General features: G+C 66.9%; 1 protein-coding gene across 1 annotated transcript in view; it reads right to left on the reverse strand.

The window, feature by feature from the left end:
- LOC102446898 (ankyrin repeat and fibronectin type-III domain-containing protein 1-like) overlaps positions 1–16475 on the reverse strand; it is a 256047-nt gene that overhangs the window by 25255 nt on the left and 214317 nt on the right. The window contains exons 6-9 of the mRNA XM_075899031.1: positions 5444–5645; positions 4690–4897; positions 2710–2904; positions 436–549 (exon numbers count right to left, since the gene is read on the reverse strand). Coding sequence (XP_075755146.1) covers positions 436–549; positions 2710–2904; positions 4690–4897; positions 5444–5645 — 719 coding nt within the window. The remainder of the gene's footprint in view (positions 1–435; positions 550–2709; positions 2905–4689; positions 4898–5443; positions 5646–16475) is intronic.

The following is a 16475-nucleotide window of genomic DNA, read 5'->3' on the forward strand; positions in this document are numbered from 1 at the left end:
GTGGAGCGGGGTTTGCGCGGGGCCCGTCCTGAGCTGGAGTTGGAGATTCCCTGGCAGGGGCCGCACGGCGCCATGACGCCCGTCATTCCTGCGGCCACTCGCCTCGCGTGGCATCCGGCAGTGCGGACCGGCCAGGGGCTGCTTGGCAATACCCAGGCTGCCTGCGGAGCTTTACTTCTCGGCTACAGGCGTGTGGCAGCAGCGGGGAGGGAGGCGAACACCCTCTTGCCTCACGCCAGAGCACAGGTCCCTGCTCCGCAGTGAAATCCCGCTCGGGGCTCTTCCACGCGCTCCAGGGCCCTGCAGGCGGGCAGGGGAAAGGGCTCGCCCAGGCCCGAGAGCCAGTCTCCTAACGCCCAGCGTGGTGCCCTAACAACTAGGCCGAGGTGCCTTCTACCCTGCACGGGGCCCCGGCGCGCTCCTGCCATGGCTCACCTTTGTACTTGGTGACAACGGCTGAGTTGACACTGATGGGCTCCCCGAAGGTCGCCTGCACAGAGCTGCTGCTGGCCACGGAGAGGTGCACGTGAGCCGGCGGGTCCGGCGGCCCTGGGAACGGGAGAACGGGGGTAGGTGCAGAAAGGTCCGGTCCCAGGGGCGCGTGTCAGTCTGCAGCTCCCGCAGCACCTGGCCCTCTGCTCCCTGCGGCCCTCGCGGCGACCGCCCCCCAGCTCCCTGCGGCCCCCGTCCCCCTGCTCCCTGTGGCCTCCGCCCCCCAGCTCCCTGCGGCCCTCGCCCCCCTGCTCCCTGCGGCCCCCGCCCCCCCTGCTCCCTGCGGCCCCCGCCCCCCAGCTCCCTGCGGCCCTCGCCCCCCTGCTCCCTGCGGCCCTCGCGGCGACCGCCCCCCAGCTCCCTGCGGCCCCCGTCCCCCTGCTCCCTGCGGCCTCCGCCCCCCAGCTCCCTGCGGCCCCCGCCCCCCTGCTCCCTGCGGCCCCCCGCCCCCCAGCTCCCTGCGGCCCTCGCCCCCCTGCTCCCTGCGGCCCTCGCCCCCCTGCTCCCTGCGGCCCCCGTCCCCCTGCTCCCTGCGGCCCCCGCCCCCCAGCTCCCTGCAGCCTCCGCCCCCCTGCTCCCTGCGGCCTCCGCCCCCCAGCTCCCTGCGGCCCCCGCCCCCCTGCTCCCTGCGGCCCCCGCCCCCCTGCTCCCTGCGGCCCCCGTCCCCCTGCTCCCTGCGGCCTCCGCCCCCCAGCTCCCTGCGGCCCTCGCCCCCCTGCTCCCTGCGGCCCCCGTCCCCCTGCTCCCTGCGGCCCCCGTCCCCCTGCTCCCTGCGGCCTCCGCCCCCCAGCTCCCTGCGGCCCTCGCCCCCCTGCTCCCTGCGGCCCCCGCCCCCCAGCTCCCTGCGGCCCCCGTCCCCCTGCTCCCTGCGGCCCCCGTCCCCCTGCTCCCTGCGGCCTCCGCCCCCCTGCTCCCTGCGGCCCCCGCCCGCCAGCTCCCTGCGGCCCCCGCCCGCCAGCTCCCTGCGGCCTTCGCAGCGCCCGCCCCCCTGCTCCCTGCGGCCCCCGCCCCCCTGCTCCCTGCGGCCCCCGCCCCCCTGCTCCCTGCGGCCTTCGCGGCGCCCGCCCCCCTGCTCCCTGCGGCCCCCGCCCCCCAGCTCCCTGCGGCCCCCCGCCCCCCAGCTCCCTGCGGCCCCCGCCCCCCAGCTCCTTGCGGCCTTCGCGGCACCCGCCCCCCTGCTCCCTGCGGCCCCCGCCCCCCAGCTCCTTGCGGCCTTCGCGGCGCCCGCCCCCCTGCTCCCTGCGGCCTTCGCGGCGCCCGCCCCCCTGCTCCCTGCGGCCCTCGCGGCGCCCGCCCCCCTGCTCCCTGCGGCCCTCGCCCCCCCGCCCCCCTGCTCCCTGCGGCCCTCGTCCCCCCGCCCCCTGCTCCCTGCGGCCCTCGTCCCCCCGCCCCCCTGCTCCCTGCGGCCCTCGCCCCCCCCGCCCCCCCTGCTCCCTGCGGCCCTCGCGGTGCCCGCCCCCCAGCTCCCTGCGGCCCTCGCGGCGCCCACCCCCCCTGCGCCCTGCGGCCCTCGCGGCGCCCACTCCCCCTGCTCCCTGCGGCCCTCGCCCCCCCGCCCCCCAGCTCCCTGCGGCCCTCGCGGCGCCCGCCCCCCTGCTCCCTGCGGCCCTCGCGGCGCCCGCCCCCCTGCGCCCTGCGGCCCTCGCGGCACCCGCCCCCCAGCTCCCTGCGGCCCTCGCCCCCCCGCCCCCCAGCTCCCTGCGGCCCTCGCGGCGCCCGCCCCCCAGCTCCCTGCGGCCCTCGCGGCGCCCGCCCCCCTGCTCCCTGCGGCCCTCGCGGCGCCCGCCCCCCAGCTCCCTGCGGCCCTCGCGGCGCCCGCCCCCCTGCTCCCTGCGGCCCTCGCCCCCCCCGCCCCCCTGCTCCCTGCGGCCCTCGCGGTGCCCGCCCCCCTGCTCCCTGTGGCCCTCGCGGTGCCCGCCCCCCTGCTCCCTGCGGCCCTCGCGGTGCCCGCCCCCCTGCTCCCTGCGGCCTTCGCGGCGCCCACCGCCCTGCTCCCTGCGGCCCTCGCGGCGCCCGCCCCCCAGCTCCGTGCGGCCCTCGCGGCGCCCACCCCCCCAGCTCCCTGCGGCCCTCGCGGCGCCCGCCCCCCTGCTCCCTGCGGCCTTCGCGGCGCCCGCCCCCCAGCTCCGTGTGGCCCTCGCGGCCCCCGCCCCCCAGCTCCGTGCGGCCCTCGCAGCACCCTGCTGCCCGGCTGCGGGCAGGTCCCTGGGCACTCACGGGCATGCTCGAACCCAGCTTTCATGCGCTTGTAGAGCCGGTAGCGCCACTCCCAGGCCTTCAGCTGCTTCTCCTTCTCCGAGCCGTCGGCGCCGGGCACCTCGTTCACCACCTGTGCGGTGAGCTCGCCGACTCGCTGCTCCGCCTCCCGCACCAGTGTGGCCAGGTGCATGGCGCGGCTCTCCAGGCTCACAACTGCCGGGCAGGGAAGTGAGGGGAGAGATGGGGCAGAGGTCCAGCCCACCGCACGCGAGCCCCCGATGCTACGCTCTGCCTCACCCACCCGCCACGTGGAGATTCCATCAGCTCCCGGTCCCATTCCCCGTCTGGCAAATGGAGGCAGAAGAGGGCAAGATGACGCTGTACATCTGGGCCAGCGGGAGTCGTGGCACCGCCTCCCTTCCCGGCTCCTTGTTGGCACTTCCCTGCTCCGTCGGCAAAGCCCAAGCCCAGCAGCCACAGTGCAACCTGCCTTCAGCCCTCCCGCCTGGAGAGGGACTTGGCTACCGGCCTGGGGTGATGCCTGCTGGTGTTCCCAGCTGCTCTTCGCCAGGGAGCCGGCCGGCTTTCCTCACTCTGCGGGAGGCCCGTCTGCCAGCGAGCCCACTCCATGCTGTCTGCATGGGCCCACTCCCACCCAGTCCTCACGACAGCACAGCCTTGTTGGGGGACAGAACAGGCCTCCCTCCCTGGAGGCAGAGCCATCCAGGCGTACAGACCCACCTTGCACAGGTTAAACTAAGTGACTGCATTGCAACACAGCGAGCAGTCCTGCGGCACCTCAGAGACTAACAAACAGACACGATCAGACCCACCTCCCCAGATGGGTTGGAGTGGAAATGACAGAATCCACGAGATATGCAACAGCAAAAGCAGTTACCTGCCAATGGTAGGACCCGTGTTAGTGAAGCTAAGCAAGTGGACTGACTGCGTCCCATTCATAGCTTGTGATGTGAAAATGTGAATGTCCAAGGTAGGGGAAATGGCTTTGTAGTGCGTTAACTAGCTAAGGGTCTGTCTACACTAGCCCCCTAGCTCGAACTAGGGTGGTCAATGTAGGCAACCGAAGTTGCAAATGAAGCCCGGGATTTAAATATCCTGGGCTTCATTTGCATCTTGCTGGGCGCCGCCATTTTTAAATCCCCGTTAGTGTAGACTCCGTGCCCGCAGCTACACGCAGCACGGAGTAGGTAGTTCGAATTAGGCTTTCGAGGAGTAACGGTAGTTTGAATTAGAGAGCCTAATTCGAACTACCTAGTCCATGCCGCGTGTAGCCGAGGAAATTTAAATCCCAGGCTTCATTTGCAATTTTGGTTGCCTACATTAACCACCCTAGTTCGAACTAGGGGGCTAGTGTAGACAGACCCTAAGGTGCCCAGGACCCCTTGTTTTCATTCAGCAGGGCCCCTTGTTCCCCCATGGCACCGGCCCAGCTCGTGGCTCTTATGGGCTACTCAAGCCCCCCTTGGTGCTGAGCAAAGCGCCCCCCTCCTGCTTGCAGCAGAGACCCAAGGGGTCCAGGAGAGGCTGGGCAATCTCCTAGCTCCGTCTCCCTCCCTCTGCTGCACAGAGCCGTCCCCTTCCACCTCCCCACGCAGTTGGACGGGCCTGCAGGCCAGCCAAGGGCAGCCAGGAACCGCCCCCGCCAGCCATGCGGCCTGGCCTAGGCGCGTCAGGCACCGCCCGCCTGTGTCCTTCCTGCGCGCTCTCTTCAGAAGGGCTCAGCTCCGCAGCTGGGGCTGCCCACTCCAGGAAATCTCTGCTCCCTAGCTCCGACCACGCCGCTGGGTCGGGGAGGAGCCCGCAAGAGCCCTGAGCTGGGCCTGTGCCATGGGGGAAGAAGGGTCCCTGTTGAAATGAAAACTTGTCCCCCCTCCGGCTCTCCCTTTGCGCTGCAGCCCCCCAGGCCTCGCTGCCTTCGCCCCGGCCAGGAGGGCGAGGGGCCGAGGCGCGGCCGCACACGCCGCACTAGCAGCTCACAGTGGGGGCTCTCCTTGGCGCCGGCCTGCAGCAGCACCCTGGCGATGGGGGCGTTGTTGGTCATGATGGCGACGTCCAGCGGCAGCAGCCCCTCGCTGTTCGGGGTGTTCAGGTCCAGCTCCTCGGGGCTGTACTGTCTCAGCAGCTCCTGCACCCGCTCCAGATCCTGCAGCTCCACAGCCTCAAAGAGCACCGCGTTGCTCTGGAACTGCCAGGCACAGGAAAGGGGCCGCTCAGCCCGGGGCAGCCCCGCACCGAGCCGCTCTCGTCCCCAGGGCTGGCGCGGGGGCCGGGCCAAGCGCCACCAGGAGGGCCCATCCCTGGCACCGCGGCGCCCCGGCACAGGGCTCGTTCTCCTGGGCTGCTCCGTGCCACACTGACTGCCGGCGGGCGCAGCAGGCCCTGCTCACTAGCACCGCGCTTTGTGTGGCCACGGCCTCCAGGCGCTGACAGAGCCGCGGACGGCCCTGCCCCGGGCAGCGGGCAGCAGGCAGCAGGCAGCAGGCAGCCCTCGCCGCTGCGCTCAGAGACAGGAGCACTCGGGGCAGGGTTCAGCTGAGTTACTTCTGCGCCAGGAGGGACAGAATCTATGGCCACCCCCCAGGCCTCCAGCCAGCTCTGTGCCGGGGCTGCATGCACTAGGGCAGGGGACGGCCCAAGCCCCGCGCGCCTCCGTCCCCAATGGGGTCACATGGGGCGGGCCCACAGGCCGGCGTGGGGGTCGCTGCGCACAGCCGCGACTCAGCGCACTCACCAGGCAGGCCTTGCGCAGCTTCTCCTTCTCGCTCCTCCCGGGAAGGCCGCCCTCGTCGAAGGACATGTAGTTCACGCGGAACTTCCCCGAGAGGTTGCGGTAAAGCCTCTTGGCCGCATTCGGGGAGGAGGGGCCCGGCGGCTTCCTGGCCTGGGCCAGCTGGAGGTCCCGCATCGGCTGCGTCATCTTAGGCGAGGAAGACCTGGCAAACGGAGGCAGAAGAGGGCACGATGACGACGTACAATGGGGGGGACTGGTGTGTAAATGCTGCCGGGCGCGTCGGTGGCCCCCTCAGCACAGCTCCTGGGTGGCTCATCCGCACCCACGCACCTCCCCTCACAACACGGTGGGGCGGGACCCGCCTCCTCCCTCCAATGGGATGCAGGCAGACCCCTCAAGGCCCCACGACTGGACCACAAGCCCATCCTTAGTACAGGGGGGAGGGGCATTGGCCTCAATCTTCCCCCATCGTCTTCGAGGAGAGGAGACGTTAGCCCGGTGCCGCGGACGAAACGGGGCCGAGTGAGCTCTGGACGTGGCCCTGCGTCAGTGATTTCTGCAGGCGAGCGGGCGCAGGGTCTGGTGGGTCAAGGACTGAGACTCCCGAGTGCTGGGAAACCCAAGTGCCAGGTGCTGCACAAACACAGAGAGGGCCCGAGCCTGAGGCGCCGCAGTGGACACGGCAGCACGCTGGCGGGCCTGGGGAAGTTAGTCCTCCCCAGCGCCTCCCAGAGCTCCCAATCGAGGTAGAACGTCTACATTAGGGGAGCCTGTCGGACTCATTTCGAGGCTTCCCTGCAGCGCAGACATGCTATTTCGGAAACACTATTCCAGAATAGCGCAATGCGAAATAGGCGTGCAGTGTAGACGCACCCTTAGAACTGAAGTACTGTGAGGGTCTGTCTACACTACCCCCTAGTTCGAACTAGGGTGGTTAATGTCGGCAACCAGAGTTGCAAACGAAGCCTGGGATTTGAATTTCCCGGGCTTCATTTGCATCTCGCCGGGCGCTGCCATTTTTAAATGTCCGCTAGTGCGGACTACATGCCGCGCGGCTACACGCGGCACGGACTAGGTAGTTCGGACTAGGCTTCCTATTCCGAACTACCGGTACTCCTCGTGGAACGAGGTGGAACGAGGAGTAATGGTAGTTCGGAATAGGAAGCCTAATCCGAACTATCTAGTTCGTGCCGCGTGTAGCCGCGGGCACGGAGTCCGCACTAGCGGACATTTAAAAATGGCGGCACCCGGCAACATGCAAATGAAGCCCGGGAAATTCAAATCCCAGGCTTCGTTTGCAACTCCGGTTGCCAACATTAACCACCCTAGTTTGAACTAGGGGGGTAGTGTAGACAGACCCTCACAGTGTAACCTGCCAGCACAGGATTTCTTTTTCTAACTCCGTGGGTATGTCATGAAGACAACCTAGCCAAACACCAATTTTTGCAGAGACCGGTACAGTGTTAGTCACGCTCTAAGTCATCACCTAGATGCCATCTCACCAGAGTAAAAACCTCTTTCCTCCCCTCTAACATGCGATTAACAGTTTACCACGTGCCTGTGTTCACAGATCCTTTTCATCTCGCCGCGGGACTGAGGCGGAGGCACATTTAGTGTCGCTGCATGGGGCAGAATGTACGTCATTCTTAGCCTCACTCTCTGGGGTATGAACCGTGGGATGTCCGTGCTGATCTGCATTGATTCTCTGCGTGGGTCACCTTATTGATTAAGAATCCAACAGGCGAATGCCATAAAGACCATGGGACGTGTCTAGGAGGCTACACCGAGCTCACGCTCTGCAGCTGGTGACTCAGAAAGCTGAGTGGTCAGAGTGTTCATGAAGCCATTATCATAAAGAAGGGTATGAACAGCAGCCGTGCCGCACTCGTTTGATCATTCTGGTTTTAGATTAGACTCTGGGCTGCAGCATTGCTTCAACTACTGTACCTTGGATTACTGTGCTATTTGTAACCTGCCAGTGTGCGCGCGTGTCTGTGCATGTGCATGTGCGCGCACATGTCTGTACAGGCGTATATGTCTGTGCGTGTCTGTGCATGTGCACGTGTGTGTCTGTGCATGTGTGCGCACGTGTCAGTGCATGTGCACATGCCTGTGAATGTGCACGCGTGTGTGCGCAGGCATGGACTGAGCTGGACCCTGGGGCGTCTCACAGCTCTGTGGGTGAGCGTGTGCACTCGGCAGCATGGCAGGGCAGTGATGTAAATCAGTTACCGGTGGGTCACCCCGACCTGCACTGGTGAACAGCCTGGGCCCTTTCAGAGGAAGCCGGCAGTTACCAGCGCCTCAGAATGCACCTGCCTACGATCTTTGAACTTCATCCCCCCTCTCTCTTCAACACCGGTTCCCTCCAAGCCAAGCAAGTCCAACGTGGCCTCTGCCTGTTCCCCGCTTGTGCGCCTGGCGCCCTGTGGCCGCGGCCTGGTGAGCAGCAGGAGCAGCTGTTGGAACGACAGGCTTTGATCCGCTCTCAGTGGCATCGGCGGAGTCCGCTTCGGGCAGGGCTGTCCTACGCTGCGGGCAGATGGGAGCCCAGGGGAGCGAACCGCGCGTGTTCCGCGCCAGGCCAGGAGCCAGAGGGATTCATGCGGAAGAGACCCGGCAGAACCGGCCGACTGGCAACCTGCAGTTAGAGCTTGGGCCTTATTTTCCGAGCAGCGGAGCCGCCGGAGCTCCAGCTGATGCTACGGGGAGCTGCAGGTACTCGGCCCTCGATGGCTCCAGGCTGTCTCTGCCCACGTTGCCCACGCCCCTATGGCCAGCCCCAGCTGCCTCCCATCTCTGCCAGCAAGGCCTGGGTGTGAGTGGGGCTGGTGTGAAAGAGGCTCCGCAGGGACGGCTGGAGGCCGCCAGAAGATGCAAGGAAAGACTGAAGCAGTTCAATGAACTTGCTTGGCCCGCTCCTGCCCTCCACCCCCTCTGCTTAGACACCAGCTTGGAAACGATTAGCTCATCGCAGCGCCTGCTGGTGCTGGCAAGCGCGGGCAGATTCCAGCCCGTGTGGCAGACGTGAGCTCAACGCCGCCCCTCCTGCCCGCAGCACCAGGGCGGGCAGCGCGTTATTCCGAGAAGCTGCTCTTACGCAGCACAAGAGCAGCTGCGGGATCCGGGCAGCCCCAGAAAGCGAAGGAGCAGGGCATTAGCTAGAGGCGCTGGAACTAGGGGTGAGGGTCTGCAGCACCCCACGGGTGAGCCAGGGCTCTGCCGGTACCTGGGTGCCAGCTGCGCTTCCCGGCCTGCGGTCCCATTTTCTCCAGCATTCACTACGTGGGGCAGCCAATCACCACCAACCTTCCTGGGAAAAACCGAAGCAAAGAAGCCGTCCTGCTCCGCGGCCATTTCCAAGCGTTCGGTTGTTGTGTTTCTCTCACACTGAGCAATGGGCCTGGCCTGTCCTTAGTCCTCTGTACTCGTAGAATGTCTTCGCGTTCCCTGGCAGGTCTCTCGCTAGACTGAGATGGTTTGGGGCCTTCGCCCTTCTCGTTTTGCCCCTACAGGCTTGTGTTACTTTCTTCAATATTCACCCTTTGTAACTTGACCTAGTTCCACTTCTTAGGAGAGTCCTTTTGGGTTTTTACATCAGTCAAGCCCAGGCGATCCTTTCCCCGACCTCGCACCTTTGCTCTGCAGTGGAATAGTTTGCTCTTGCACCCTTAACAATGTCCCTTTGAAAAACTGCCAACTGCCTTCAATCCTGCGCTTTGGATGAGTTTGTGAGTTGTTTAAAAAAAGCCCCATTCACCTCTTCTGCCTGGGGAAGGGGTCTGCACTAGACCCCAGCACAACATCACCTTCAGTTTTTCACCCTTTTAACCTTACCCAGAGACTCTCAACACATCTGTGTTCTACGCCCTTCTCAACCTCAGCCAACTGTGTACGCTGAACGTACAAGGCAACACCCCCTCTGCGTCCTGAGCGAGCTCAGCTACTATTCCAGTCGTGTGCTTATCCCACCGGGTCTCTGCAACACACCGATGTCTCAGCTGTGTTTCTTTATTAGCACTTGAAGTTCTTCCTGCTTATTCCCCGTGCTCCTCGCATGAGTGTTCAGGAGACCAAGATAGGGGATGGATTCTGCCCCCTGGACTGCTGACACCAATGAGGTCAGCTCTGGGCGGCTGGAAATCTCGCCCTGGACATGTGTCAGCACCCGGCCTGATTGTCAGAACCTGCCAACACTGGTACACGTGACATTGTATGTACAGCTCCCCCACTTGCCACGTGCCAACACCCGCCCACGCCAGCGGCAGCTTCTAACACTAGGACACACTGGTGCTGGAATTCCAGCAGGGGCAACCCACTGTCGTGCATCGAAAACAGCACGTACCTGTGGGACCTGGGGCGGAGGCACCACTAGAAACCAGGCCCAGGGATTCAGACTGGTTCCCCTGTTCCCTCCTGGCACCCCAGTCTGGAGCGGAACCACGTAGGCCTGCCCTGCTGAGCAGCCACAGCAACTGGACCCGGCGGACGCGCTCACGCGGCGCATCTGGGCTTCTGCGTCAGGCTCGCCAGGGAACCAGCCCCGCCCGGGGGAAGCGCTTGGAGCGCCCTGCCTGCCACGACTGGCTGCACCGCCGTGGGGTTTGCGGAGCCAGCCGCCAGCGCTCAGTGGGGGAGCCTTGTCTGCTAGCTGTGGAGGGGTGCTGGGGGCGTGGCGCCCTTGGGCTGGGGACTGCAGAGTCCCTGTTTTGAGGGCTCGGAGGCCGGGAGGGAGCAGAGCTGGAACGCCAGACCCACGCTCACGCAAGCTAGCAGCAGTCTCGCTTCTCAGACACAGGCCTGTCACGTCTGGGTGCTCCGAGGTTGTCGCGAGTCAGCGCCCTGCCTGCAGCCGGGGGCACCGGATAGCCCGGAGCACAGGAGGTGCTCCCACACCACACCTGCTGGAGAAGCCTGTTCCCGGGGAGCCAGGGGCTCCCCCACCCAGCAGCACAGCAGCTCTGGCGGGGAGGCCGGCACGTGGCCTCTCCACCGTGGCCCAGCCGTGAAGCTAGGATCCCCCGGGGGGGCACGGCTGAGCCAGGCTCCTGCGGTGGGAGCGTGCAGCTCACTTCCTTTCGCCTTGTCTTCGTGTTTCACTCCTGGAGCTGCGGTTTCCTGCCCGGCCAGAGACGCTCCCGCTAAATGTGGTGGCCTCAAAGTCCCCGCTGCAACCCGGCTCGCGGCACCAGGCTGGCTGCAAACCGGGCACCCAGGGACACGCCTTCCAGCCCTGCCCTGCGCTCCCTTCCATCCCCGCTGACAAAGCACAGCACCCGCCTCAGGCCCCACAGCCCGCTGCCAGCAACCCACGGCCGTGCACACCTGCCTGCCACTCGGTCACCTCCTCGTCCCTTATCGACCCCCCTCCTCGGCCCCTGCCCCCGCGGCCCCTCACGGACCCCTCCCCTCCGCGGCCCCTGCCCCCGCGGCCCCTCACGGACCCCTCCCCTCCGCAATCCCTGCCCCCGCGGCCCCTCACGGACCCCTCCCCTCCGCAATCCCTGCCCCCGCGGCCCCTCACGGACCCCTCCCCTCCGCGGCCCCTGCCCCCGCGGCCCCTCACGGACCCCTCCCCTCCCCTCCCCTCCGCAATCCCTGCCCCCGCGGCCCCTCACAGACCCCTCCCCTCCCCTCCCCTCCGCAATCCCTGCCCCCGCGGCCCCTCACAGACCCCTCCCCTCCGCAATCCCTGCCCCCGCGGCCCCTCACGGACCCCTCCCCTCTGCGGCCCCTGCCCCCGCGGCCCCTCACGGACCCCTCCCCTCCCCTCCCCTCCCCTCCCCTCCGCAATCCCTGCCCCCGCGGCCCCTCACAGACCCCTCCCCTCCCCTCCGCAATCCCTGCCCCTGCGGCCCCTCACAGACCCTTCCCCTCCCCTCCCCTCCGCAATCCCTGCCCCCGCGGCCCCTCACGGACCCCTCCCCTCTGCGGCCCCTGCCCCCGCGGCCCCTCACGGACCCCTCCCCTCCCCTCCGCAATCCCTGCCCCCGCGGCCCCTCACGGACCCCTCCCCTCCGCGGCCCCTGTCCCCGCGGCCCCTCACGGACCCCTCCCCTCCGCGGCCCCTGCCCCCGTGGCCCCTCACGGACCCCTTCCCGCCGCAATCCCTGCCCCCGCGGCCCCTCACGGACCCCTCCCCTCCGCAATCCCTGCCCCCGCGGCCCCTCACGGACCCCTCCCCTCCGCGGCCCCTGCCCCCGCGGCCCCTCACGGACCCCTCCCCTCCGCGGCCCCTCACGGACCCTCCTCTCCCCTCCCCTCCGCAATCCCTGCCCCCGCGGCCCCTCACGGACCCTCCCCTCCGCGGTCCCTGCCCTCACGGACCCTCCCCTCCCCTCCCCTCCGCAATCCCTGCCCCCGCGGCCCCTCACGGACCCCTCCCCTCCGCGGCCCCTGCCCCCGCGGCCCCTCACGGACCCCTCCCCTCCCCTCCCCTCCCCTCCGCAATCCCTGCCCCCGCGGCCCCTCACGGACCCCTCCCCTCCGCGGCCCCTCACGGACCCTCCTCTCCCCTCCCCTCCGCAATCCCTGCCCCCGCGGCCCCTCACGGACCCTCCCCTCCGCGGTCCCTGCCCTCACGGACCCTCCCCTCCCCTCCCCTCCGCAATCCCTGCCCCCGCGGCCCCTCACGGACCCCTCCCCTCCCCTCCCCTCCGCAATCCCTGCCCCCGCGGCCCCTCCCCTCCCCTCCCCTCCCCTCCCCTCCCCTCCGCAATCCCTGCCCCTCACGGACCCCTCCCCTCCCCTCCCCTCCCCAATCCCTGCCCCCGCGGCCCCTCACGGACCCCTCCCCTCCACAATCCCTGCCCCCACGGACCCCTCCCCTCCGCAATCCCTGCCCCCGCGGCCCCTCACGGACCCTCCCCTCCGCAATCCCTGCCCCCACGGCCCCTCACGGACCCTCCCCTCCCCTCCCCTCCCCTCCACAATCCCGGCCCCCACGGACCCCTCCCCTCCACAATCCCTGCCCCCACGGCCCCTCACGGGCCCCACCCCTTGCGGCCCCCACGCACTAGCCCACCCCCCCATCATGCCCTCACAGACATCCGCCCAACAGCCCCTGCCCGCTAGCCCCTCCCCAGCTCATACGTACCGTGGGGGCTGAGGTCTCCCTGCCCTGGGCTAGCGGCCAGGCACTGCAAGGAGGCGGTGCGGCCGGGTGCGGCTGCTTGTGCTGCGTATGGAAGCGCTGGGACTGCCTCAGAAGGCGCCCCGGGCAGGCTGCCGATTGGCACCACCGTGTGCCATTGCCGTGCTGCTCTGTCTCTGCACCTGGGCTTTGCCTCGGGTGCCTGGAGAGCGGCTTTTCGCTTGTCAGCGGAGCCTGCTGCAGCGATCAGCCCGTCCACCTGGCCCGGCGCCCTGCGTCCGCGTGCGGGACGGCCCTGGCGGCGTGCCAGCGACTCAGGCGCCACTCCGCAGCCTCGACAGGCAGGCCTGGCTCCCGCCGCAACGACCGCTTCCCCGAGCCCCAGTGCTGCACCAAGGCGGCCGCAGCAAACCCGGGCGGGAGGGGAGGGCCTGTGCCCGAAGGACCCCTCCCCCGCGGGTGCGTGCCATGCCAGGCGAATGCCCCGGGGCAGAGAATCCCGTCACCTGGGGTGAAGACTGAGAAGGCCCCACTCCCCATAGAGCCTTACGGTCGGCTTCATCTCCGTAAGTGAAAGGACACGGAGCAGAGCCTCCCCCACCGCGACACCTGGCCTGGCACAGCCCCGTGCCCATTCTCACGAGCACCAGGAAGCTAAGCACGGCTCACGGAGCCCATTTTACAGAGGAGGAAACCAAAGCACACAAAGAGGAAGTGACTTGTCCAAGGCTACACAGCCAGTCGGTGGCAGAGCCAAGAAGGGGACTCCAGGGGTTCTTGCTTAACGCACCCTCCCTCGTGACCCAAAGCCCCTCCCTCAGAGGGTCCCTGGCAAATCCCGGGGGACTGGCACCTTCTGAAATCAGCTGGCTGCTCAGAATTTGGCCCCCAACATCTACTGGCTACGTGAAGTGAATTGTCTCCCTCAGCCTAGCTCTTAGGGGCAAGACACACTCCCAGCCAGTACACCCCCACCGGTGCCGCTTGGCAGAGCCGGGAGCGCACACAGACCGGCTGTGCCATGGGAAATGAGCGCCGCACGCTGGTGTGCCCGAGGGGGAGGCTTGCACCGGGCTGTGGAGGACAGAGCACGCACTCCAGAGCACTGGAACTGGAAGGGACCTGGAGAGGCCTCAGGCAGGGCCCAGCTCCGTCGAGACCATCCCTGACAGGCGTCTGTCCAGCCTGCTCTGAAATATCTCCAGGGATGGAGATTCCACAACCTTGCACCAGCCTTGCACCAGCATCGTGAAACGTGTAGCCCAAGCCACCCATATCCATGTGTGTGAGGCCCCGGCAGAGGGCAGAGCCCTGTTACAGACCAAGGCATTGAGCCCACAGGAACTGCGACTCCGAACCGCTCTGATGCAAAGTCCTGCCAGGTTACTTGTGCTGCTGTGTGGCACCCCCAGCCGGCTGCCTGGAGCGGGAGGCTGAGCGCGGCTGCGGTCCAGCTTGGGGAGGGCTGGCGCGTGCTCCCGAGAAGCACGACATTCCTGTTCTTGGGCACCGGATCACAGGCAAGGCGGGAAACAGCCAAAGAGAAGGCCCATGAGAAACTTCCCGCCTGCAGGAAAGCAGCGCGATTTCCGCTTGTGACGTGCCCCGTGCAAAGCAAAGCTCTCTTGGCCAGGGCAGCATGGAGCAGCTTGCAGAAAGGGGGCCACGGCGCCATGAGGGCCAGCTTTTCCTGTCTTGCTGACCTCCGCTACGGCTCCTCAAGCCAGGCTCTCTGCTGGGCAGATACTGGATGGAGACAAGGAAAAGGGGAAACGCTGGGTCGCAATACGCCGATTCCAGCCCAGCCTTGCCTCCTTGTCCATTTCAGAATCCAACCCCGAGTCGGCCTATCGCGGGGGCCTGTGCAACCACCCTGCCCGGCCAGCCCCACAAACCACTTAGCCTGAGTCCTCTGGCTGGTACCAGATGTGTGGTGCCGCGGAGACAGATCGTGGCCTCAGGGCCACAGGGCTCGATTGGCCGTGGGTTCCTTGTGGAGAAAACGGGCTTTCCCCGGGATGGTCTCATCGAGATCCCTTGATGCTGGGAAAGGCGCCAGCTGTTTGCCCCCTGGAGTCCACGTTTGATCTTCCCCGTCTCTGCACGGGGGAAGATTTCACCCTCTGGTTTCTCTTCAATTCCACCTCCTCACAGGGCAATCTGGGAGCGCCACCCTTCCTGGCCAGGCCCAAGGGTTCAGGGGGCTTCATCTGCTCCATTTCTGCCCCAATGTCCGTTTTCCTCTGTCCCCATGTCACTGAGATGGGACACGCAGGTCTCCCTGCCTCAGCTCCAGGCCCCTAGCATGGGCCAGACTTTATGAATGGTCAGTGTCCCCCATCACATGGCAGGTGTTGGGATCCTCCAGCCCGTCGGCTGCTCCAGCGACATTTAAAACCCCGAGGAGCCCACAATGCTTGACACGCCAGACAGGCAGCAAATGCCGGGGACACGGACGCTTCTCTTCCGGCCTTGGGCGGAGCCCAGGCCTTTCCGTCTGCCGCTGCTTCTCACACAGCGCAGAGCAGAGGAGTCTGCCGCGGGAACGAGAGGCTGGGGGGAGAGGCGCCGTCTTTCACACTCTGAGCCCTGGGCAGCACCAAGGACTCTGCGCTGGCTTTGCAGATACAGACCAGCACGGCGGCCCCGCAGAGACTTCTCTGGGCAGCGCCGGTGCCAAGTATAAGCAGGACAGGGCATCACGCAACGGAGCCACCAGGCAGCTGAACTCATGCTTGTTGTGTAACCAACAGCAGCGACCACTGGCGGCTCTGGCAGCCGGTCCCAGCATTGCAAGGTGCGGGACGGCCCCATCTGGAGTGACTTGTGAGCGGAGGACCAGCCAGTGCCTCAGCAGCCGGGCAGGGCGCGCGGGTTTGCTTGCAGGGGTTCCCGGGTGATGAAGGAACAGCGATTCCTGAACTGCTCCGGCGGCCGGGACGAGGCGGGAGCCAGGTCCCCAGCTCTGATTTGGGGGTGGGTGCGTCTCTAGCACTCTCGGGCCTTGGCGGGAGGGCGACAGCCTGTTTGGCATTGGCGGCCTGGCCTCCCTCGCGGGACACGGACGGAGTTCACGCTGACCTGGGTTCACTGAACTCTGAAGAAAAGGGGTTTCGAGCCCTGTGCTGAGCTCACGCACGTTCTCTAGTTGACGAATACACTTTGCGCTAGGAGTATTTCCCAGCGCCTGCGCTCTCCCACGAGCACGGCCTGCATGGCTCCGGGGGGCTCCACCTGCTTCCAACCCGCACTGGGCTCCCTGGGCCGGGCATCTGCTGAAAGGTGCCGCGCGCTGCTGCCCGCTCGGCTGTGAAGGGGGCTCGCTCCCCACCAGCAAGGGGGGTGCAGAGAGTGGCGAGCCGGTGCCCCAGAGGAGCCAGCAGGAGGCGCTGCTGAGCCGTGGGTGGCGCTCCGGTGTGAGGGAGGCAGGGCTTGTCTCACCTCCTGGTCCCTGGGGGAAGGCAGCATTCTCTGCACTGAGGTGGAGTCTGCAAAACGCCCTTTGCACAAGGACAGCAGTGGCATGGCTCGGCCACTCGCTAACCAGGGCGCCCGTGCCCGGCTCCGCCGGCGGAGAGCCGACCTGCCAACTGCCCCACAGCCGCCACGGTGGGGTGCTGCGCATGGAGCATTTGCAGCACTGGGGCTGCCGAATCCCCAGTGGGAGCAGAAGGAGCCAGTGGTGACACTGATGTTGTGCCTAATGCTGCTGGAAGATGGGGGACCGACTCTGTGGGACCGGGTGACCCCTTAGCCCGGGTACAGGGAGAGAATGAGGACATGTTAACTCTGGTGCCTAATGACTGCATGAAAGTGTACAGCCATCTAGAGAGCTGCAAAGGGAGAGAAGGTGTCTCTGACCTTGGATCTTGTGAGTCTGTCTGTGTGCCTGAGAGGGGATTGTCTGTGAATCCACCAGAGGGGCCAGAGATGACTCAG

This window comes from Pelodiscus sinensis, chromosome 16, assembly GCF_049634645.1.
Source record: "Pelodiscus sinensis isolate JC-2024 chromosome 16, ASM4963464v1, whole genome shotgun sequence".
Taxonomy (NCBI): Eukaryota; Metazoa; Chordata; order Testudines; family Trionychidae; genus Pelodiscus; species Pelodiscus sinensis.